General features: G+C 42.4%; 1 protein-coding gene and 1 long non-coding RNA gene across 6 annotated transcripts in view; one reads left to right on the top strand and one right to left on the bottom strand.

Annotated features, from left to right (window-relative positions):
* The window catches only part of LOC111843647 (unconventional myosin-XVI-like), a 118,346-nt gene that overhangs the window by 89,049 nt on the left and 3,919 nt on the right, over positions 1 to 25,378 (bottom strand). For 3 of the 5 annotated variants that reach the window (XM_072700900.1, XM_072700897.1, XM_072700896.1), the window contains one exon: positions 3,668 to 3,907. In XM_072700900.1, the coding sequence (XP_072557001.1) occupies positions 3,668 to 3,869 (202 nt within the window). In that variant the 5' untranslated portion in view covers positions 3,870 to 3,907. Of the gene's footprint in view, positions 1 to 3,667; positions 3,908 to 13,601; positions 13,727 to 25,378 lie in introns of those variants that run through there. The other 2 variants (XM_072700899.1, XM_072700898.1) reach the window with 2 other exon arrangements.
* On the top strand, positions 13,858 to 24,928 carry LOC140578853 (uncharacterized). The gene is made up of 2 exons (XR_011983134.1): positions 13,858 to 13,992; positions 23,922 to 24,928. It is a non-coding gene; the product is annotated as an uncharacterized lncRNA (long non-coding RNA).

Raw genomic sequence — 25,378 nt, 5'->3', positions numbered from 1 at the left:
CTTTCACCTTGACCTTTCCATAATGAGCATCTTCACTGCCTTCTCCTGACAGATAAAATCCCTTATCATTCACCAAATCTACTTCAAATGGCTGCAGTTGGTTGTTTTCTGTATTTGGCCTTAATAGGGCCCACAGGCGTCATAGACCAGCATTGACGGTTCCGTGACCCCAATTAAGATCCAGGCAAGGAGCTTTGGTATAATCTACTCAAGATTGCGTCAAGGTTTATACACTATTTTCCAGTTTTTATCTATTGGGTAGCAAGCTCCACACCTACAAACTGATCCCACAACCCTGGAGATTTAGCTCTACTGTTACACAACTACACTCCACTGCTACACAAAATAATCATGCACTTACTACTGAATACTAGACAACCTTACCAACTGGTCGGCATTATATTTTAGTTTCTGACTTAATTCTATGTGATCACTTCCACTATCTGCTTGAATACATTAATAGGCAATCTTACTAGGCAAGGCTTGTGCTGTGTTTTGGTGATATCCATATGTCAGGGGCATGTTCAAGGTCTGACATATTGGAAATTGCTCTACAACTTGCAAACCCTCAGATCAGCCAGAAGACTCCTCTTGTTGATTCAAAGCATAAGGGTTTAGTGTATGACTGAGCAGATTTTTACAGGAAAAGCAACGGAAAGGATGGAGACACTGATGACAGAATGCAAAGGATGAAATCCTAGGCTCTGCCACAGAGCAAAACTTTGAAGATTATCTCTCACGTTGCCTTTTTTCCCAACCCTAAAAGACTGTCAGTGAAGTAATTGCATGTCTGACTTCCCATGGGGGTGGAATGTTTTTGGTGTCCTCCCTCCATTCTCTCACAGCAGAGGAGCTAATGCATTAAGGTATATCAGATAACAATCACTGAAAACAGGTCTACAAAAATAAACTCTCTGGTTCTCGAACAAAATACTGTGAAAATACTGTTTTGATGTGGTCTTCATATAGGGTTTAAAACTGATAGCCACAGAAATCTAGTGACAAAATTCTGAAGATTATAGCAGAAAAGGTTCAGATTCTTTAGTAGAAAAAACTTGTTAAGAACCTATTTTTATTCATTTAATAATTGTTTTCTATAATATTGTTGATGGCTGGGATTACTCATACTAGAAGTAAGTATTTCCCAGAAAGTGTCAGACCAAGAATTTTCCTTCACGCCTCATCCTGGTGTAGCCGACAGTGTGTGGGATGTGTACACTCATCTCATTTTCTGGTAGATACAGTGGCTGGTAAAAAATTGAGATAGGTTTCTTAAATCATCCAGTAAAATTCCAGCAAGACGTCTTAAATCCTTCTGATTTTACATCCCTCTTTCATTATGTCAAGAAATCATAAAATGCATTTATGTTTGTATGATTTTTTTTCCCAAACTATGAATGAGTGATGCTACCCAAATTCTTTTGTACTGGTGTAGTGTTTCAGTAACGACACATTAGAGACACTCATTAAAGAACACGGACATTACATGGGTGGTTCCGCTGCAAATCTGTCTGCTACCAGTTCGCAATTTCATCTACCATTCAGAACTTGGCATGGAAAGGACCTGGGTTGAATCCATATTACACTTAAGATGCTTCTTGGAAAACATTGGCTACGGCAAATAATAGGCTTTACAGGAAACCATTTATCATTGGACCTGGTGAGCAACTATTAGGATGGTAAAAGTTTTGAGGCCCTTTCAGCCAAAGACTCTGCAGGATACCAGTGAGCAAACCAGCTGGTCTCTGATGCAGACTGGACTATAATGGCTGCCAAAGAGAGCTAAATATTGACATGCTGTGGATGCTGCGAGGGATGATATAAATCAGCATGAATTGACTGTGGCAGAAGCGGCAAAGCCAGCTTTTAAAGATACAAAGGTCCCTGAGACAAATATGGGGCTAAATGCATCCTTATTGCTGTACTGCATTAAATAAGGTGGTAACACTTCGCTTAATAATAAAAAATACCTTCGTAATGCATTATAATGGTCAGTATAAGAATTAATAAAGCATTGCACCATCTTCTATTGACAGTCATAAGTCATTATAGTGTTGATTATAATACTTCATAAGCTCCAATGAAACTAAAAATCTATAATGCCATATACTGTAGGTACCCACATGATGCATGATAATGATCAGTATAGTTAGGGATGCTTTGTGTTGCATTATGAAGGTATCTAATGTGCATTATAGATGAGAACTTGATAAAGCATTCATAATATATAAAAAATATGACTCTAATGTGTTATGCTGTTTTTATAAATACTTACAGCTATGTTTAAAATGTGTTACAGATGCATCTTAATGTGTTATGAATGTGTTCATAGATTCTTAAAGACATGGCATTCATAGAAAGTGTCACCAATAAGGTCTTCATGACCATACACCACTAATCAGCCAAAGACTGGGATTTAAAACTCACTGTACTCAAAAATTGCATATTTGAAATATGACAAGCAAAGACAAGAAAGCATTAGAGAGAAATCATCAAAACTGTCACTCTAGCAGCTCATTGTCTCCACAGTTTAAAGCAACAGCCCGATGTCCGTGCTCCACAATGCCGCACACAATACTATACACAGAGATAAAAATCTTTTGTCCATCATATGTCATTTAGTTGCCAATTTGATATTCATCTGGAACCTTGCCTGACAGGAGCCTTTTCATTCCTTTGTGAAGATGAATTTTAGCAAATCGCCTTTACTAAGGAGATGATTGTGGAATTCCGCAAACAGGCAACAGAGCACAGCCCCGTTTACATGGGAGGTGAGGCTGTGGAGCAGGTCAGCAGCTTTAAGTTCCTTAGAGTCACCCTCTGTTTATTCCTGTGATTTTGGTCTTATTTATTTACTTATTTATAATTCACTTTATCATTCATTCACTTGTCATCCTGTTGTCTATCCGTCTTGTTGTCTATGTTCACTGTCTGCAGGAGCACATGCAAGTAAGCATTTCATTGTACACGGTACTCGTACTTGTACACATGACAATAAAAGAACTGAATTGAATTATCATGCTGTGCCCAAAATGCTGTAATAATCTGCATGTGCTGTTTGTAAGATGTGATAATTCTATTAGTCATGAAGTGCTGACAGCATGCAGCTTTGAGCCCAATAAGGAAGTCATATCACACTAAAGAAGAGGCAAAAGAATAAAACAGCAACATATGCATTATTTAATGAAAGGGATAGAATAGAAAAAGATATCACCAACTGCTCTATACTCTATATCAGCGATTCTCAACCTATGGGTCATGACCCAAATTTGGGTTGGAGCAAGTTCTGAATGGGTTGTGGGGCAGAGTTGGAAATGTGAGCATTTTAAAACCAGCAAGCTCCTATGCTGATCCGGAATCAGATTTCCCAGCCCCAGTCCTAGAATTGACCTATACTGTTTAGCGCAAAACTTATGAACACTCGACCAATCCAAGAAGCCAAACCACAGACGCTTAATTTAAAATTCACTGGCACATCCAATCAGATTTGTGCGACAGGCATTGATTGGAGTAAATTGCAGAGTGCACTGCATGCTTGATCACAGCATTAATTTAAACCTATACTTGATATAGAGTCGCGACTGACCTGGCATGGTAAACATTGGGTCGCAGTGCAAAAAAGGTTGAGAACCACTGGTATATGTGGCTCTATATGGGTATAACTTACCTTCCTTATGGTTGTGATGTACAATGGCCTCCTGGAGAAGGTCTGACTTGGGAAAAGTGACTTTCTGCATCTTCTTGGGCTCCATCTGCTTCTGTGAGACCTTCTCTCGCTCATAGTAGGCCTGTATCTGGTCACAGCGGACCCGCCTCAGCATCAGCTGGCCCAGGGGCAATGTGTCCAGCAGACGCTGGTCGACTTCCATGGCGTGGGAGCGAAACACTCTACATAACTGAAAACTACCTGAAAAGAACAAGATTACATTTACCAATCACCTAAGAAATAGAGGAAATGCTGGTACAAAGAAACTGTCACAAACCTCATAAGGGTTGTCAAAAATCATAAATCACATAACATTATATAAAGAACCACCCATGTTATAGATAATTAACCAATTAATTAACAGTATAAGCAAATGCTATACATTTCCATTATTGTTGCACTGCATTGAGGCATTTCTCCCCAGAAGGGACAACAAGCCATTCAGATAGGGTTAGAAAGGTAAACACAAAGCATGTTCTAGAATTCTTTCAAGACATCGCTTTTCTCAGACATCAGTACCCAGGTGTGTCTGTGTTTTTTTTATTATTTACGCAGAGAGTACTGAAGAGTCACTTGTCTGAGTTGCAGCGGCAGTTTCATCATATGATCACAACTTGTTTTGCAGACACTGTTACCCTGGGGACTGATGTAGGCAACATTTCTTGTTGTTGTGACTCGTTATCCTGTCATTTTTGAAGCTGCCAAAGATCCAAGATCTGGTTGTCTTCAACTAACACTGCTTTAAAATCCTGCAATAAGTAAATCTGGTAAGCAAGTTCAGTAAAATGCTGATACATTATTGCCACAGTTTATTATTAATATTATGATACTGTGCATTGTTTTAATTGTCCTGGAATTTTGATGTTTATGCAAATGAATCTACACAAGAGTAAACAGGAGCCTTCATGAAAAATATTGCAACCTTTTCTGTTTCTGGCATATTGATAACGTTGTTATAACAAGAAGAACAAAACGCATGTCAAATCCACTAATTTTACTATAAAATGATCTGCGAGTAAAAAACCTTTCATAGCTTTTCCTTGCAAGATAAACCAATTAAATTAATTTAAAACCTGAAGGGCAGCAAACACATTTCAGAAGTGCATCGTTGTAGCATGAAATGATACTGATAACAGTGAGTCTCTGTGATGGAGTTGCCATCTTCCAAGGCTTGGCAAAGTAAGCTTTTGATGCAGCACTGCCTTAGGACCTACGAAGGAAAGACAGGGCCCTTCCGCTAATGCGCACAGCGAGATGAAAAGTAGCATAATAATTCAGCTCTCGGGGGTGACCTTTCATGAGCAGATTACAGACCACATCCCCATAACCGACGGTGGCAGAGCGAGCACGCTGGCATTCGTCACCTTTGAAGTGGGTTATCCTGAGGCTTACAGTGTAAATATTTTTTTTTTAAAAAGGCATTATGTAATTAAATTTTAGTTTATGTTTTAGAGTAGTACTGCCTTGGGAATAATTACAGCAAGATCCTTTAAGCCTCCAAACACTTCATTGTAGATTTTGGGAATACCTACAAAAATATGTCTTACCATTAAATGCAAAATTTGCTAAACTTGAACTAGTTATGACATTAATGTTAAATCAATGTACGTTTCAGAAAGGAAGATTCTAGGGAAGGCCACTTAAGAAAGTCAAATTTACACTTTAATTAAATCGGCTATGCAGGTCGTGACTAAATAAGTACACTTGAATGCACCATGAAGATTATAATTTAAGATTTATAAAATGGACGGTTCAAGTCCTTCTCTCTGACTGTTTAGTTCAGGATTTGATCTATATGCACAGTTAATACAGGCCATCCCTAACCTTAGGGGAATACAGCATCAGAAGATGGAACTGAGGGAACATGAAGTTTTATCTTCCTCTCATGAGAAATGCAAAAATCTAAAGAGGATCAAATACATCTGTCCACCAGTTTGCACATGAGAGTCAGTGTATAGCAGTGACTATGATACCGTTCCTACATCTGTCCACCAGTTTGCACATGAGAGTCAGTGTATAGCAGTGACTATGATACCGTTCCTACATCTGTCCACCAGTTTGCACATGAGAGTCAGTGTATAGCAGTGACTATGATACCGTTCCTACATCTGTCAACCAGTTTGCACGAGAGTCAGTGTATAGCAGTGACTATGATACCGTTCCTACATCTGTCCACCAGTTTGCACATGAGAGTCAGTGTATAGCAGTGACTATGATACCGTTCCTACATCTGTCCACCAGTTTGCACATGAGAGTCAGTGTATAGCAGTGACTATGATACCGTTCCTACATCTGTCCACCAGTTTGCACATGAGAGTCAGTGTATAGCAGCGACTATGATACCGTTCCTACATCTGTCCACCAGTTTGCACATGAGAGTCAGTGTATAGCAGTGACTATGATACCGTTCCTACATCTGTCCACCAGTTTGCACATGAGAGTCAGTGTATAGCAGTGACTATGATACCGTTCCTACATCTGTCCACCAGTTTGCACATGAGAGTCAGTGTATAGCAGTGACTATGATACCGTTCCTACATCTGTCCACCAGTTTGCACATGAGAGTCAGTGTATAGCAGTGACTATGATACCGTTCCTACATCTGTCCACCAGTTTGCACATGAGAGTCAGTGTATAGCAGTGACTATGATACCGTTCCTACATCTGTCCACCAGTTTGCACATGAGAGTCAGTGTATAGCAGTGACTATGATACCGTTCCTACATCTGTCCACCAGTTTGCACATGAGAGTCAGTGTATAGCAGTGACTATGATACCGTTCCTACATCTGTCCACCAGTTTGCACATGAGAGTCAGTGTATAGCAGTGACTATGATACCGTTCCTACATCTGTCCACCAGTTTGCACATGAGAGTCAGTGTATAGCAGTGACTATGATACCGTTCCTACATCTGTCCACCAGTTTGCACATGAGAGTCAGTGTATAGCAGTGACTATGATACCGTTCCTACATCTGTCCACCAGTTTGCACATGAGAGTCAGTGTATAGCAGTGACTATGATACCGTTCCTACATCTGTCCACCAGTTTGCACATGAGAGTCAGTGTATAGCAGCGACTATGATACCGTTCCTACATCTGTCCACCAGTTTGCACATGAGAGTCAGTGTATAGTAGCGACTATGATACCGTTCCTACATCTGTCCACCAGTTTGCACATGAGAGTCAGTGTATAGCAGTGACTATGATACCGTTCCTACATCTGTCCACCAGTTTGCACATGAGAGTCAGTGTATAGCAGTGACTATGATACCGTTCCTACATCTGTCCACCAGTTTGCACATGAGAGTCAGTGTATAGCAGTGACTATGATACCGTTCCTACATCTGTCCACCAGTTTGCACATGAGAGTCAGTGTATAGCAGTGACTATGATACCGTTCCTACATCTGTCCACCAGTTTGCACATGAGAGTCAGTGTATAGCAGTGACTATGATACCGTTCCTACATCTGTCCACCAGTTTGCACATGAGAGTCAGTGTATAGCAGTGACTATGATACCGTTCCTACATCTGTCCACCAGTTTGCACATGAGAGTCAGTGTATAGCAGTGACTATGATACCGTTCCTACATCTGTCCACCAGTTTGCACATGAGAGTCAGTGTATAGCAGCGACTATGATACCGTTCCTACATCTGTCCACCAGTTTGCACATGAGAGTCAGTGTATAGTAGCGACTATGATACCGTTCCTACATCTGTCCACCAGTTTGCACATGAGAGTCAGTGTATAGCAGTGACTATGATACCGTTCCTACATCTGTCCACCAGTTTGCACATGAGAGTCAGTGTATAGCAGTGACTATGATACCGTTCCTACATCTGTCCACCAGTTTGCACATGAGAGTCAGTGTATAGCAGTGACTATGATACCGTTCCTACATCTGTCCACCAGTTTGCACATGAGAGTCAGTGTATAGCAGTGACTATGATACCGTTCCTACATCTGTCCACCAGTTTGCACATGAGAGTCAGTGTATAGCAGTGACTATGATACCGTTCCTACATCTGTCCACCAGTTTGCACATGAGAGTCAGTGTATAGCAGTGACTATGATACCGTTCCTACATCTGTCCACCAGTTTGCACATGAGAGTCAGTGTATAGCAGTCACTATGATACCGCTCCTACATCTTTTCTACATGACTTCCTTTGGAACCATTTTAGTGACTATTTTGGAACTATATTAACATCATTGGTATTAAATGACTTTATAATAAGACATAATTGTTTTATTGCAATGACAGCTTTGCAGCCTTTTTGTTCATGGGCATCTATATCTCTAAGTATGATTTGAATTTTAAATACACATTGGATATTTAAATTATGATAATATTGTAAAGCCGTGGCAACACATCATTTTTCAGTACATGATTATTGCATGATTTTCAGTGTATTAATATATTTAATCGTTAACTCCTGCAGCGACGGTTAATTAATTTTCATTTTCTGTTTAGTCTTTCTGCTTAGATATTCCCTAATGGAAAACCTGAGATTATTTGTGTCTTTAGTGAGTGAATCGGTTGAAGAAGTATAAAGAAAAGCCCTTTTAATCAGGCAAGTTACTCAATTCTGTACTTCCTTTGTGGTGCTACTACACATTGAGAGATTCAATATAAATCAGGCCAGTGCCACAGAATTGGATGATTGAAGAGTAAAGTTACCAGATTACATTCTAACGTTTCTTTGTCTGCCCGCCTAGATAGACCGTCATCAGGAAAGATAAGAGGACAGCAGCAGAAAATTGGACACCTGCTCTCGTTGTTTTCTGTCCGTTTTCATACTCGGGCTCTGGGCAGGATCTGTGCCAGCACTCTGTTGTCTAAAACTGGGGCATTTGCCACTGTGGTTTTATCTCTGCCAAAGGGACACCTTCAGCTCCGCAACCCCAACCGCAGAAGAGACCACTGGCTACATCAATGGTCTTCCTTGCTGGGTTCATAAACCATGTAGAGGAGCAACAGCCAATCAGAGAAGCTCTTTTTTTTCCAGGACCGGCATACCAGATTGTAACAATTTTCTTCTTACTGCTTCAATGAATGATGTCAGAATCACTTATGTTCCAAGGACAGGACACAGGGGTTTTTCTGATAGGTTACCTATTACGTACTAGAGGCAGAGCGTCTTTAATTGCAGATGTCTTCACAGTTTACTCTCAATAACAACACATGGCCCTTAGTTTAGTACTCACACCTACGTGTATGAAAATGAAGGAAAAAAAAAACACAATAATGTTGCTATATTAAATACTGCATGATTTCATGTGGTAGAGATAATAATAATAATTGATACTTTATTGATCCCCATGGGGAAATTGTCTTTATGCCTCCCTCAACTTGCTCTTTGTAGAGTAAGCTGTCTGTGAAGGGCAGCCACCTGTCGGGGCACCCAGGGAGCTGGGGGTTAAGGGCCTTGCTCACGGATCCGCAGACATGCTGAGGCTGGGTTTAAACCGGCAACTTTGAGATTACAGGCACACAGGCTTAGCCCACTGAGCCATACGCTGTACCCCAATATATCCAATATATCATTTATATATTAGGTATATTGAACATGCATCATCACCTTGTCATGGGATAACAGGCATTTTCCATAAAAGATTCCCATATTGCATAGTTCCAATCACCATTTATCAGTTAGCTGGCCCCTGATTTTCCTTCATTCTTACTCTCTAAAATAAGGAATCAGGTGAATATCAGCATCAGGTAGATATAACATGACTCACTATGCATCACTCTTGGACACTGAAAACCAGTGAAAACTACAGTGGAGGGAGGCACAGTGCTGCAGTGGGTAGCACTGTTGCCTCACACCTCTGAGACTAGGGTTCAAGTCCCCATCAGCATTCTGTGTGTGGAGTTTCTATGTTCTCCACAAGTTGTTGTGGGGGCTCTGCTGGGCACTCCAGTCCCCCTCCCCCACAGTCCAAAAACATGCTATAGTATCCAATGAGTAATTAAAATTGCCCGTGTGTATGCTTGTATGAGTGTGGCCTGCAATGGGCTGGAACCCCATTCTGGACTGTTCCCTGCCTTGTGCCTATAGGTTCTGGACCCCCAGTGACTCTGAACAGGAAAAGTAGTTTCAGAAAATTGATGGACAAAAGTGGATTCAAAGGCCATTACACTGGGTAGCTGCATATACAGACCAGTCACTCTAATGGAGGTCTAATTTCCCCCAAGCATTCCCAGGGAGCCTGCAGTGCAGAGGCACCCATGACACCCACCCACACCCAAGCATTCCCAGGGAGCCTGCAGTGCAGCAGCACCCATGACACCCACCCACACCCAAGCATTCCCAGTGAGCCTGCAGTGCAGCAGCACCCATGACACCCACCCACACCCAAGCATTCCCAGGGAGCCTGCAGTGCAGAGGCACCCATTACACCCACCCACACCCAAGCATTCCCAGGGAGCCTGCAGTGCAGAGGCACCCATGACACCCACCCACACCCAAGCATTCCCAGGTAGCCTGCAGTGCAGCGACACCCATGACACCCAAGCATTCCCAGGGAGCCTGCAGTGGAGCAGCACCCATTACGCCCACCCACACCCAAGCATTCCCAGGGAGCCTGCACTGCAGCGGCACCCGTTGACACCCACCCACACCCAAGCATTCCCAGGGAGCCTGCAGTGCAGCGGCACCCATGACACCCACCCACACACAAGCATTCCCAGGTAGCCTGCAGTGCAGCGGCACCCATGACACCCACCCACACCCAAGCATTCCCAGGGAGCCTGCAGTGCAGCGACACCCATGACACCCACCCACACCCAAGCATTCCCAGGGAGCCTGCAGTGCAGCGGCACCCATGACATCCACCCACACCCAAGCATTCCCAGGGAGCCTGCAGTGCAGTGGCACCCATGACATCCACCCACACCTGTGCATCTATAACTAGGTCTAGATGTTTTTTTTTTTTCTAAATGCCTGAATCAGCTGTAGCCCTCACATCCAACTCAGACAATCTACTCAGATAATCTTCTGTCATGCATATACAGCCACCAGTTTCTACATTTTAACCATTCATGTAATAAGAGGCCATAATCTAATATGGTATGTCAAAGAGGACACTCTCAGATATGCACCTTAAATTACCAACGTGGAAAGGAAATTTAGTGTTATTACTTTGATGGATTTTGAGAGGATACAGGTTTCCTCACCATCCGCAGTATCTCCCCAATAAGCAGATCATTCCTATAAAACCGTTCTAGACTAGGTGAAGCCCATGAGATCACAGAAAAAGTAGAATCCCCGCAGATGTATCCACATCCTCAACTAAAAATATTTTAAGCAATATTACATTGACTCTTTGATTCATTTTACGATTCCTCTCTGATTCTACAGTTCTCCTTTCACTTCATGGTCCTAATTTGACTGATCAGACTGCTGGCTCCCTGCCCTCACAAAACCACACTAAACCGTGGAGAAGGGGAACCCCACAAAACTTTGTTGTGGAAGCTGGTAAGAAACACAAGCAACAGTTACGGTAAAGTCAGTTTTGCAATCAACTATATAAATCTTTGCAATTGTGCTCTACTATGTACCCGCTATTTAATATAGAAAATAAAGAAAAAACAGGCAGTATGGGATTCATATACTGACTCTCAGAGAGAGCTTCTCAAACCTAAAAGAAGAAAACTGGATTTAGGATAAACACTCACCTCCCAAAATGTATGAACTGCACAGTGATTTAGATATGCGGTAACCCAGACAACCCCACTGTCTGATCTTTCTAGCATAGACGCGGGTTTTATGTTGATTCTGGGAAGGACGCTATTCCTTGCGACCCTCCATTCTACACCCATGCTTTCAGCTGATAAGATATTTGTGTATATAAATGAATTACAGTATGAACTGGAAAACATTCTAACTTCAGAATGCAGCAACTAACAACCATAGCAAGCTGCCTTAGGCACCAAACTTGCAAATAAATAACTGAATTCTATCTGGCATTAATCAATTCATAGTTTTGAATTTAACATATTTTATCCTATTAAAAACAAGAAATATGAATAAATGTATAAATCCCTTGAGAATTTTAAAATGAGTCTGCAACATTCTAGTCTTATACATCTGCTACCCATTCATACTACACATCACAAACATACAGCCATGGGTAACACACTGTTCTCATGTCCATGTGCAACAGCAAAAAAAATTGCACAAATCATATCTAGTATACATCCTCCGGAGATCCAGCAATTCATTTTCCGTGTCCTCTATAGAGGACATTATTTTTTTTTACTCAAATCTCTCATACTGTGCATGCTAATTTGTATAGTTGTTTCTATAAAGTTGTTCCTTAAAGAGGACAGTTATGGCTTTAAGATCTAATCACGTATTGGGATGTGACCTTGCAAACCTCCTCTTCTTGTCAAATGAAAATTTTAATCAATATTTTAAAAACTTTTTTCCCTCTGGATTTTAGGAGGATATTACCACATAGTCTTCTGTTGTTTTAGGTTGAGTACAGACCAGAGAATGTAACCCCTGTACAGAGCCTAGCGTTTTTCTTCACATCCTGTTAAGGCCAGACATAGATCCCAGTGTAAAAACAAGTTTGACCTTTAGCAGTCCAAAGACAAGAGAGTGAAAACATTGACTCACAACACATTTCATTATCTGTTATTGATTATCCAGCCTGAAACAGAGCCAGACACATTAACAGATTACATTCTTTTTGAGTAAGGGATGCATCTGTGTTTTGACAGGCTTGCACTGTAAACCCAACCTGCCCCTTAAATTTGTCTCCCTGGTCATTTGGAAGCCTCCCCACAAAAGCATAGCCGGTGTCTTGGTAGTTCATGCGTCTTAGTTACAGCGACCAGTGTTTTAGAAAGTTTATAGTATTCGGACATGACAGATGGCCCACAGGTAACAGCTGTTTAATTGGCTAAAGGATGGATGCAGAGGGAGTGTATCTTCCAGTCCACGTTCCCAGCCAGGCTCATTTCCCATCTCCTGGACACTGTAACAGCATGTGTCCAGCAGAACACAATAAAAACTGCAAATGACCTACAGAGTGTGGTGAGGATGATGGGAGAGATAGAGACAGCAGCACATGGAGGACCCCCCCCCCCCCGACTCACTCCCCCCTCCCCCCTAAGCGTCATCGGCTCTGCTGCCTGGACTATAGCACCTTTCAGACTTCATATCCATCCTCTTGGTAGTGGAACTGTGCGAGCTGCTCGTTCCATCACACCACATGATGCAACATCAGTTGCATTCAACATCCCCTAACATTATATGTGTGTGTGTGTGTGTGTGTGTGTGTATTGTGCTGGAGATCACAGGTATGTGTGTCTTTCAGGACCCACGTTTAGGCTCAGCTCCAAAGCTGGGCACAGTCATCCTGAGGCACTGTCCTTCCATTTATAGTCATCTCCGAGTGGGAGTGTGGGAGTGAGGCTGCACTCCGAGCGTTCAAAGATGCAGTATTACCGTTAGTCGCGTTTCTCTCTCTCGTCCCTGCCGTTCCAAAGGCAAGGACTACTAATGGCAATTACTGCCAAATAATCTGTGTCAGCACACAGACTATTAGAAATCGATGCTGCAGGATTTAATCTACAATTCATGGTAACATTACACCATTACACGGTAATATTGTAATATTACAAGGCGTATGATATTTGTGGCAATGAAACACATGCACATGCATCCGTTTTTACAGCCAGCCGTGGATCGGCATCTGGTAAGTAACATAACAGGACTAATCCTGCAGATTTCACAGGCATCAAACTAAATAAAATGGTGCACACCCACCGCAAAGAAAGAAAAACAGGCTTCTGTTTCAGCTTAGAACGAACGCGGAAGCAAAATTCACATTTAATACGACTAGACAGACTAGCCGACATATTTAAACTTTTTACTCACAGTATGGATAGTGTATGGACAGTGGGAACAATTTCTTGACACCGGGCAGTAGTGGTAGCTACAGGTTTCCAGCTTCTTTCACGCCACAGCCGAACGCGATTAAATTCTTAATTCAGAGTCCTGCCACATTCGGTAAAGTCCTGCGTGCATTATCTAACGGCTGAGTTGTAGCAGCATTAGCGGCGGCGGCAGCAGCGGCATCTCTCCCAGCTCTCGCAGCCCACTCTGCTGCCTGCACAGCCTGCTGGGTGCGCACCGCCCGCATCTCCAACCATGCCTTCTGCACGTGCTATTGTGGCGCGCGCGATTGGCACCTCGCTAATCCCCCCCACCCCTCCGCCTCCGCGGAAGCTGCGCGTCTAATCTGTGCCTCTCCGCATCAGAAATAAAGGTAAGTTGCTGTACTGTGTGTATTACTGACCCGTCTTCGGAAACGGGTCTCCTGGCAGCTTTATGCGCAGGGAATTTCCCTTTTAAAGGCTAGCCTCAGGTTGATGGGGGTGCGCGATGCCTCCATCCTCCGGCGGGTGGGTTTATACTGGAGCTTTGGTACACTTATCTTGAGTAGTGTGGTATGTGCATGTATGACTGCTGATCTTCTACAGTACCTATTTTATTATTTTTCTTTTATTACGCATTTTCTTCGTGAGTTTCATCGTCCCCCATCTCATCCCCTCCCCCCAAAGCTGCTTCAACTCCCACTCACATCAGAAGATATAAAAAATAGTATAAAGATCGAGAAGATAGGTGGAACGATCCTGATACTTCATGTTTATTTAGGTCACAGGTTTAATCTTCTTTACTCTCATAAAATACAGAAATCCGACCAGCAAAATCAATGACGATTCATCATCCTGACTGTTGCCTCATGGATGTATTAAGTTAATGAGAACTAAAGCTTAATGATCATATTAAATATGATCTTGTCAACTAGCTTCTGATATCAACAATAGCACCTTTTCCTGTGCAGTGACTGTGTCGATGGAATTTTATCTGGACAAAGGAAAGCCATGCAGGGCTAAGAGACACACCTCCCACTGTGACATTTGGCAATTACTGCTGTCGAGACTCGAGAGTGCCCTTATGACTACTGTACTGATGACAGGCCTCACACGCAGGGTGCATACCATCAAGGAGAAAGCTCCACTTTCATCATGGTCACAAAGTGTGAGAAACAGGTCAGCAGGAATTCAGAAAACAGTCAAAGGCTCTTTGAAGGTTGCATGGTAAGGGATTAAAGAAGCTGAGGGAGTTTACCCCTGTAAAGTGTTGAGGAAAGCACTAAGAGGTCCTTCAGTCCACTCAGTAAGAGAAAAATCAGGCAACAGGAGGTTTGATAAGTGGCTGTACACTGTAAATACATGCACATGCACACAGAGGAGGTAACAGCATTTTGGTATTGGCTGTTTGGGTCCTTGGAAAGGCACATTGGGGAGACTGAACAGAAACTGCCCCAATGGATGCAATGTAGGTTCATAATGAACAGCACAGAGAGTTTGGAAGTATATCACAACACTGACTAATGAAACAAAAGTGGAGGTAGAATTATGATATCACAGGCATTATGCATATTTCCATCCCCTAAAGGTATCTCTTTAAATATAGCTCCACATTTGGCACAGTTTCCAGCAATATCAGAGAGATATTAATATTTCAATGCCAAATTTAACACAACGCAGAAAATGGGTTTCTTGTTCAAATCATGCATATTACCTCTAATTAATTCGGCTGTTGGGGGTATGTGTAATATGAAAACTGGTATGGAAGGAGTTTGGTGAGGCCATGGAAAATAACTTTTGGTCAGCCTCGAAGAGATTCTGGCAAACTGTCAGGTGACTCAGGAGGAGGAAGTAGGGCTTTATCCATGCTGTTTTCTGCAAGGATAAGGCCCTGGTAACCTAAAATACGGATATAGTCAAGCAGTGGAAGGAGTATTTTGAGGACCTCCTGAACCCCACTGATACACCTTTCTTGGAAGATGTAGCGCTGGAAGACCAGGGGAGGACTTACCTATCACTAGGCTTGAAGTCACTGAAATGGTCAAACAACTCTTTGGTGGTAAGGGGGTGGATTTGCTCTGAGTTCTTGAAAACTCTTGATGTTGTTGGGCTGTCGTGCATGGCTGACACGCCTCTTCAACATTGCGTGGAAGTTGGAGACAGTGTCTTTGGATTGGCAGACTGGGGTGGTGGTCCCAATATTTAAGAAAGGGGGCTGGAGGATGTGTTTCAAGTTTAGGGGGATCACACAGCCTCCCTGGGAAGGTCTATTCCAGGGTACTAGATCATAGGATCCATTCGTTAGTTGAAGCTCGGATTCTGGAGAAACCATGTGGATTCCGCCCTGGTCATGGAACACTGGAGCAGTTCATCACACTCACAAGGATACAATAGGGTTCATGGAGAGTTTGCCCCACCAGCCTACATGTATTCAGTGAACTTGGAAAAGGCATACAATCGTATCCCTCATGGGTTCCTTTGGTGGGGGTGTTTTGGGAGAATTGGATATGGGGTTCATTGTTACAGGGCATCAGGTCCCTGAACAATCGGAGCAAGAGTTTGAATCACATTACCAGCAGTAAGTCAGACTCTTTCCTGTTGGGTGATGGACTCTGCCAGGGCTGCCATTTGTCACTGAATCTGTTCATAATTTTTATGGACAGAATTTCTAGGAACAGCCATGGGGCAGAGGGGGCCCGTCATGGTGATCTCAGGATTGTGTCTTTGCTTTTTGCAGATGATGTGATCCTGTTGATATCGTCAAGGCTGTCACTTGCAGCATACACTGGGTCAGTTTGCAGCTGAGTCTGAAGCAGCTGAGATGAGGATCAGCACCTCTAAATCTAAGGTCATGGTTCTTGAATGAAAAATGGTAAATGGTAAATGGACTGCATTTATATAGCGCTTTTCTACTCCTACGAGTACTCAAAGTGCTTTACAATACATGCCTCACATTCACCATCCACACTCACATTCACACACCAGTGGCGAAGGCTGCCATGCAAGGTGCCAACCTGCACACCGGGAGCAATTTGGGGTTCAGTGTCTTGCTCAAGGACACTTTGATGGGGTCAGGAGGACCCGGGGCTTGAACCTGCAACCCTCAGGTTGCTGAACGATAGCACTACCTCCTGCACCACCATTTTCCCCAAAAAGGGTGTATTGCCCTGTTCTGATGGGATGAGTAATTGCCTCAAGTGGAGAAGTTTAAGCATCTTGGGGGTGGTGTTCACAAGTGAAGGAAGAAGGGAGCAGGAGATTGACAGGTAGATCTATGCAGCATCGGCAGTAATGCAGACACTGTACCATTCTGTCGTGGTAAAGCGAGAGCTGAGCCGGAAGGCAAAGCTATCGATTTATTGGTCGATTTACATTCCTACCCTCACGAGCTTTGGATAGTGACCAAAAGAATGAGATTGTGGATAAAGGAGCAGAAATTAGTTTCCTCCACAGAGTATCTGGGAGGACATCAAAGTAGAGTCACTGCTCCTCTGCATTGAAAAGCCAGTTGAGGTAGTTCAGGCATCTATCTCGAATGCTTGCTGGACGCCTCCCTGTGCATGTCCAACCGGAAGGAGATTGCGGGGTAGACTCAGGATACACCGGGCAGATTATATCTCTCAGCTGGTGTGGGAATGCCTTGGTTTTCCCCTGCAGGTGGAACTGCGGAGAGGCTCATAGATAACTTCCAAAAGAATATAAACAAGTTCTTACCATTAGAATGTTTTCTCTGTGCATTCCTGGCAGAAAACTCATTGATCGGACTCGCAAAATCCAGTTTACATATGAAGCAGATTACGCATATGCAGACAACAAAATACACAATGGTGTAAAACAAGTGCCAAAAAAGAGCGATACGTTTAGAATCGGTCTCCCCATTCAGTTTTAACCAATCACCAACTTGCAAAAAAAATAAACGACCAATAAAGAATCATTTCTCAAAAATAATAATACAAAAATAGATGGTCAATAGGCCCCCCCTGATTACTCTGGTCCCCTTTCGCCCCCCTTTTATTTCATGCTTAACACAACCACCATCTCTATGGACTGATATTGTTACATAAGATATAAGATACAATATCTACATTTATCTACATATAATTATGGTTCAAAGAGGCATGTAAGCACATACATACATATCACTATGGTATATACAGACAAATCAGTACATTATCTGGCAAAGCCTGATTAACACCTGGGGCGACAAAAGTCTATATATAGTAGAGCGGAAGATTTAAACACCCAACAATTCATCTTTTAAGTGATTTCCTGTTCAGACTCATGGGGTGATATAAAGTTATACATGTAACCCATGTGTTTGTTTAGGTATGGAATAAATCCCACCTTGTGTTGTGTTTATTTTAGTCTATAGATCTAATTAAAGCCATATTTGAATAATTACGTGGTTGATAATGCAAGGAAACTGTATTCAATCCACTGTTAATTAAGGCCTTAATGTTTCTCATCTTTCTTGAGGTCAGCTGCTGCTTCTACGTATGTTTGCCAAAAAATAAAATAAAACTTTTTTCCATTTGTAGGAATGCTTATATAGACTTTCCTTAACCTAGTTTATCAAGTGGGCTTGAATCTGGAGGAGGATGTCAGATTGCTGTAGCAAGAGGGCCTTGGAATGATCCAGAAGAAGCCCTGGGTACTCAAATGAAAAGGAGCTGCAGCTACAAATGAATAATGCAAAGGCGCAAACTGGGAACTTTACAGCTTCTGTCAGTATTAGGTCTAGCATCAAGGGTCTGCTTCTAAAACATGAAAAACAAAGTTTCACTTCTGAACCACAAGGAAAACACATAAATATAAACTTCTGCTTCTGAACCATGAGGGAAACACATCTAAGTGAAGGTCAGCATAAGTAAAGTATGTCTAGATGCATGTATCAGTGCAAATGTGAAAAAATAGCTGGAATTATCTGTCTCCATGGAGTATGGCAATATGATTGGCTCGAAAATAAAGTTGTTCTGGTTGTACTGTTTCATAATGTTACATCTTAGTATAGCCAGTCTCGTAAATGCATTTGTGAAGCGTCAATGCATGTAGAATTGCTGTTTCTGTGACAGTATGTGATGAATTTACCATAGCATGAACAGCATGGAGCACAGGCTTTTCTCCCACCACACGGAGTGTCCATAAAGGTGTACATGTGTACATGTGTATACTCCAAAGGTGGGAAGATTACTGGGTGTTCCTGTGACAGAAAACATAATGTGTAGGAAACTTAATCACAGGATGGTTCCCTAATTATTTTTCTCAGAGGGCCAAATTCAGTACAATTCAGTAGCACAAAGCCAAGTGCCCGCAATATAATGTTCTAAGTTGGTTGGGGTGCACTAAGTTAATAATTTGCTAACTGTGGTGGTGGTTGTTGGGGGGGGGGGGGGTTGGGGATTCCTGTTGAGTATCTGCCTTATCATATGACCTTTGTCACCACATTACATGACAGGTTCTTCTGTAAATGTTTGTTGGATTTCAGGCGATTTGTTTTATTGCATCCTCATGCCATTTGTTAAAGCTCAATATTCCATAAGCCCTTATTGAGTTGGGTGGATTTCATGTACAAACAGTTGGTTTTAGTACTTCCCCATTTTAATGTCCATCCATTCAACCATCTGTCCATCCATCCATCCATCCCTCCATAACCGCTTGTCCAGTATGGGGTAGCAGTGAGGCTGAAGTCTATTCAAGGAAGCATAGCACATAGCAAGGAAAATTGGAGTACCAGTCATTCATAAGGAAGGAACTAGTGTCAACAATAAATGTCACAGAATGATGCTTAATAGCATATACTGCGGGTACTGCTCATCTAGAGTTTAATTAAAAGATAGGGCCATGGTTGTCTGCTGGAACATTAATCCAAACCCAATATGCACACAGAGGGTAGAATGCCTTTGTAATTTCAATGTTAAATCAGAAGGCTGATTGCTTAAGCTCTCTTCCTCATTATCAGGATACTCCTGCGGACATTCAGTCATCTCTATTAGGTTTACGTCACGTTACAGAAGTAGAGATGTGGCTGATATGGAGACACCTTCAATGCCTTACACGGTGTGGACTCCATGAATGTCCTGAAGTCACAAGGAAGGACAGAGCATTTGTCTCAGAAAGGAGGTCAAGAGAAACGCACGTCCCGCAGAGAGTGGCGCAGATCCTTATGCCCGCGTCCGTCAAATTGATCCTTCTGGCAAACCCACCCTGCCCCGAGCCTTTCTGAGTGCCTTTATGCGGACACATAAGAACGGATTTCACGGGCCGTTCGCCTAAAACCACCAGCACCCCTCAGATGAATTTTAAAAAAGGACGGAAGGCTCCTTATCTCCAAATAGCTTCTTGCCTCTCTCCTTGGGCTTCCTCTGCGGAAGCTCTAAACCGATACTTTCCGTCCGGGTGTGCAGCCCCCGGCAGCTCTCTGGCCATCTGCATTTTCGAATGAAAGAATGGCAGTCCTCGGATACAGCTGAAGGGCGTGTGATTCATTTAGCTCATTAACTACCGTGGCGCATGGGGGGGAGAGACTCGTCGAAAATAGGCTCATTCATTTTGCCACAGCCGGCACTTTGACGTCTGCAGAAGCAGCTATGCTTTGCTGCAGTAAAACCACAAAATGGGCACCCCCGAACTCTAGACAAGAGAAATCAACAGATATACGTCAGCTGGCCTGGGTAGAGCCCTCAGATTTACCCTCCCCGCAATTCTCAGTGAAATTTCTCCACATCATGCAACATAATAATCTAGAACTTCCATAGCCCAAGTTCAGCTCTTTTTATAGCTTTGCAAAGGATGACCAATCATCTCAGGGCTCTCTTTGTCTTTGGCAGACAAAGGGGGGGGGGGGAGCATTGAAGACTAATAAAGGGTGATAACGATCTGGAGGGAGAATTAGCGAGCCAAGCCAGGCCTTAAACAGAATTTGAAATTAATCAGAGCAGACATGTGCCATGGTTATGTCAAAGCTTAATTGCTGGTGTGAGAGTGGACCAGACCTACATTTCAAATAAGACAAACAACTCCAGAATTCTGTGGAGGGCAATTATTATGAAAACTGAGAGGACAGAAAAGGAGAAGAGTGAAACTGCATTTCAGTTATGTTTCTGCTGGTTATTTTGTCAGAGTATGTCAGCTTACCATTTCAAAGCCTCTCCTCAAGCCACCATAGCATTTTTTGGTTACAAGTATGCTCATAAATTTGTTGAATTTGACTACTGGCGTGCCATGTTTGGCTAATCAATATGTCATTAAGGTTATATAACTTAATTATTTAAGTCAGCTGGTGGAGAAATTTAGTAAATACACAGAATGACTGGTGTCCCTGAGGAGAGCTTGGGGAACCAGATCAGTGATCTTCTAGCCGTCCAGCCAGATATCAGAATAGATGTTTTCAGAATAGAAGAAATCTATGTGGCTGCGTATTGAATTATTGTTTATTAGCATGTTTATATTTGAATGTTAAATAATGTTTTTTTTCTGTGCAAATATACACTTACTACCCAGATATATGGCTTTAAAATAATTGTCTTTGGTCGCCTGAGACTTTTGCACAGTACTGTATATGTCTATATTTAGAACCACACTTTGGAGTACAGTTATACCATTCAGCCATGACTGCCTGCCTCTTAGGGACATAGGAAACCATTGGCTCAGTATAAGATCTGCTTTAAATTCAGATCTGCTACTGAATAGATTCTGGGCTAATATATTTTCTTTCCAAACGTTTCTCTGTTTTAATAGAATGCTCACTTAAAGGGCACAAATTGTTGCAATTCATCACTTTTTTTTCCACATCATATAAAGCAGGTGATGGGATATTTTGTGCGCTTTATAGCAAAAATTCAAACCAGAAATGCAGTTAAGTTCTTGCACAGTCTAGCTATCATTTGCGGGCTGTGTGAATTAAAAAAAAACCCGCCAGTGTTGAAATATTAATACTTAATTATACAATTTCAGGCTCGGCAGTTTTTTTCCCCCCCAGACAAAATCACACTTCAGGCTTCCAGTTTATTTTTCAATACAACATTCCAAAAAATTACATAAAGTAAGATTAATAGCAGGTTTAGTATTGTTACCCAGAGCAAACCTTCCTGTACTTGCTGTCTGCACCTCATGCTACAGACAACCTCATGCATTAACCTCATGCTACAGACAACCTCATGCATTAACCTCATGCTACAGACAACCTCATGCATTAACCTCATGCTACAGACAACCTCATGCATTAACCTCATGCTACAGACAACCTCATGCATTAACCTCATGCTACAGACAACCTCATGCATTAACCTCATGCTACAGACAACCTCATGCATTAACCTTATGCTACAGACAACCTCATGCATTAACCTCATGCTACAGACAACCTCATGCATTAACCTCATGCTACAGACAACCTCATGCATTAACCTCATGCTACAGACAACCTCATGCATTTTTTGCACAGAGCCATAACTTACACTTATATTCATAATTTATCTTTCATTTATTGGTAACACTTTACATTAACTGCACATCCATAGTCACTTTATAATTCATGTATAGAACATTGAGTGCACCTTCATAATGCATTCATAAGCAGTATGTAAGTATACCATCCTAACATACCTTAACACTTTTAATATACATTAGCAAACATTATATGATAATAACAAAAAGCATAATTGTAACGTTTGTTTTTCATGTATATTAAAGCTGTTAAGGTATACTTGCATGCTGCTTATGAATGTTCCATGAATGCATTATGAAAGTACAGTAAATGTAAATATTTACCAATTTATTCATAATTTATTGTATTTGTATATATTTTATTTGCACCTGGATAGATGCTAACTGCATTTCATTGGCTCTGTACCTGCGTTCAGTACAATAAAAATAATGATTTGTCTAATCTAATGTAATCTATTGTACTGCACCTGTGTGTTCAATAGCACACCACCATCATCTCAGCTGTGCCAAAGCCCACCTCTGTACTGTACACCATTAGCTGTTGCTCACTAATTTCTTTGTGGCAGTTATGTAGGGAAGGATGCCAAATTAAACTTTACAGCTGCAGCTAACTGGTGCTTGAATATGCTAAAAGCTTTTGCCATATTCTCACAGGCTAGGCTGCTCCTCACCATTCGTGGACTTTTCTGGACTGGCCACTGATTGAAACATAGTAAAGCGTACCAGTACCAGTCCTGGGCACGGTAATTCCTTTCCTATTTCATATGCACTCTATATGCCTCTCTCAAATACTCTGGGGTTAACAGCTGAAGAGTGTAGTATTTAGTGAAGCTCTGCTGTCCTAGAGACAGTAAGGAGACATCAATGTGCCATCTTTGATGCCAGCTGAAGAGAAACCCTATCTACAAGATATACAATTCAAAGACTGACCTGCAGATATTACACCTGACATTTTCTGATACTCTGATTAACACGTTTAAAATCTGTTATCATTTGTATAACACATTGATTCTGATTTCACAAGTTTTTTTCCCCCTGAAATGCCATTTAAGTACCATGACAAATTTAGATTGGACTAAAGGGGCAATAGACGCCATTCACAAAATCCCAAATGGCATCACTCATTTTGGTAAAAGCACCACAGTTAAATTTACTTACGGTTGACCAATACCATAAAAATCAATAAAGAGAGCCCTACCTCATGTGAAATCCTGTGACGAGTGAGATATGTGTGAGGTCGGAGTCAGGAGTGGGGGGGGTGGGGTGCGGGGGGGGGGGAGATGGGGAATCTCGGGGTTTTTCCTTCGTATCTGCCGTTTCGCAGTTTCACACTCTCCCACCTCGCAATCTCCATGATGTCATTCATTCATCTACTTTCTATCCCCATGGCAACCCAGTAACGTAGCGAGGATCTGTCAGTTCAGAGCACCACTCGTTTTCCCATCAGCCCACCCCCCACACACACACTCCACAGCCCACGCAGAACCTCACAAACTGCCTCAGCAGGGTCCAGCAAACCTTTGTCACAACGCCGAGCAATTTCCAGAAAAACGCCCCTCCTTTGACTGTAAGAATGTCGCTAAAAAAGCAGCATGATTGAGGAAGTCCCTCTGGCCAATCATCTTCCTCCTCTGTCTATGCAGGCAGAGAGATATCACTCATTACACATGTAAAAATGTACCCCTTCCACAAACCAGCACCACCACAATGGGTTTGCTAGCTGCACCTCCATATCTGCTCTAATTAACACAGAAAAGACACTGGTACTTTTAGTAAGACTTGATCACTGTCAAAACCCTGACCTTGGGATATATGTGCATCAGCCTCTTATAAATTGCCAACCACCAGAATGTTATTCATTTGTATTTCATTGCAGCAACCAAACTATGTGGCAGGCAGGACCAGATCCAGCTATACTGCAGCCTGAACAGACAGCCGCCTAGAACCTGCCGAAATACCTGCCTTGTGGAGGAAGTGAAATGATCATCAGTTTTCTTGGTGGGGGGGCTTCCCGAGTTATACTTTGCTTGAAAAAATAGAGCTGGCCCTGTTGGTAGGGACACTAGGTCAGTAAACCACACAGCTGCCTTGCTAGAGAGATAAAAGACCACAAGGGGCCCAGCTTTTAAGAAGTCCATTTCAGAGACAAGTTACAGCACGGGTGTCAAACTGCACTCCTGGGGGGCTGGAGCTCTGCACTGTCAGGGTCAGCTCCTGTCCCACTCTGTGTCCCTTCCCCGTTTGGCCAGCAGGTATTGCTGGTCATCCCGTCCCTCGTGTTGTCAGTCTTTGTGTTTTTCCCCCTGTTCCCTGTTGGCCACACATTGAACAGCCGGTTGTCTGTGAACCCTTCTGTCCCATGTTTGAATCCCACCTCCTGTTTTTGTATTTTGCTCCCTAGTGCTTCATTTGAGTTTTTCTATTTCTTGTGTCTGGTGATTTTGTATTTGGTTTTGGTTTCGTTCCTTGTGCCCCTGCTTGTGTTTTTACCTGTCTGTAATTCCCCAGTGGTAGATTATGTTCCCTGGTTAGTTCTTAGTTTCCCTGTTTTAGTTCCCTGAGTTAATTAGTTTCACCTGTGACCTGTTTTCTCAGTCTTTGTTAATTAGTCTCACCTGTCCTGTGATAGTCTTTTTACCCAGTTTTAGTTTCAGTATTTAAGTCCCTGCATCTGTTCTGTTCCCCAGAAGTTTGTTGTATTGAGATGTTTGATTGTGAAGGTTCTGTTGCTTGTGCTTGATTATGATTCCCAGTGTTAGATGTTATCTGCCCTGTTTTTGTAGTTAGTCTTTGTTTACTTTTGACCCCTCGTGGTCCTTTGTTTTTGTTAGTGTTTTCTTGTGTCTTTTAGTTCATTTAATAAACCCCGTTTTTTCTCTTGGAGCCGCCAGTGGGTCATCCACCTTTTTCTGCCTGCACCATGCCACGTTCTCGCGCCCGAACCACCCGGATCCCTGACATGCACATTTTTGGGTTTCCCCTCATTTAACACACCTGATTCAACTCCTTGTGCTAATTATCACAAAGCTCTTGATTGATTTGTGGTGTAACAGGGAAAGAACTAAGCTACACGAGGCTCCAGCCCTCCAGGACTGCAGTTTGACACCCCTGCTTCACAGACTGTCCTGTGCGAATCCACGGTGCTCTTTAACTCTTCCCAGACTCAGGACTCAAAGCATTATAATCAAAATCACTATGTTCATAGATATCCCTGCATCTGCGGTGATCACTGGCTACCATCAGATCTCAAGCTTAAATGTCGTCTCAGGTTAAACAACACAAATGTCACATCCTGTCTGGATTCCGTGTGAGGGATTCTGTGTGCTGGTTTCT

This window comes from Paramormyrops kingsleyae, chromosome 16, assembly GCF_048594095.1.
Source record: "Paramormyrops kingsleyae isolate MSU_618 chromosome 16, PKINGS_0.4, whole genome shotgun sequence".
Lineage (NCBI taxonomy): Eukaryota > Metazoa > Chordata > Actinopteri > Osteoglossiformes > Mormyridae > Paramormyrops > Paramormyrops kingsleyae.
Note: the sequence above shows the minus strand (reverse complement) of the source record. Positions and strands in the feature narration are given on the sequence as shown.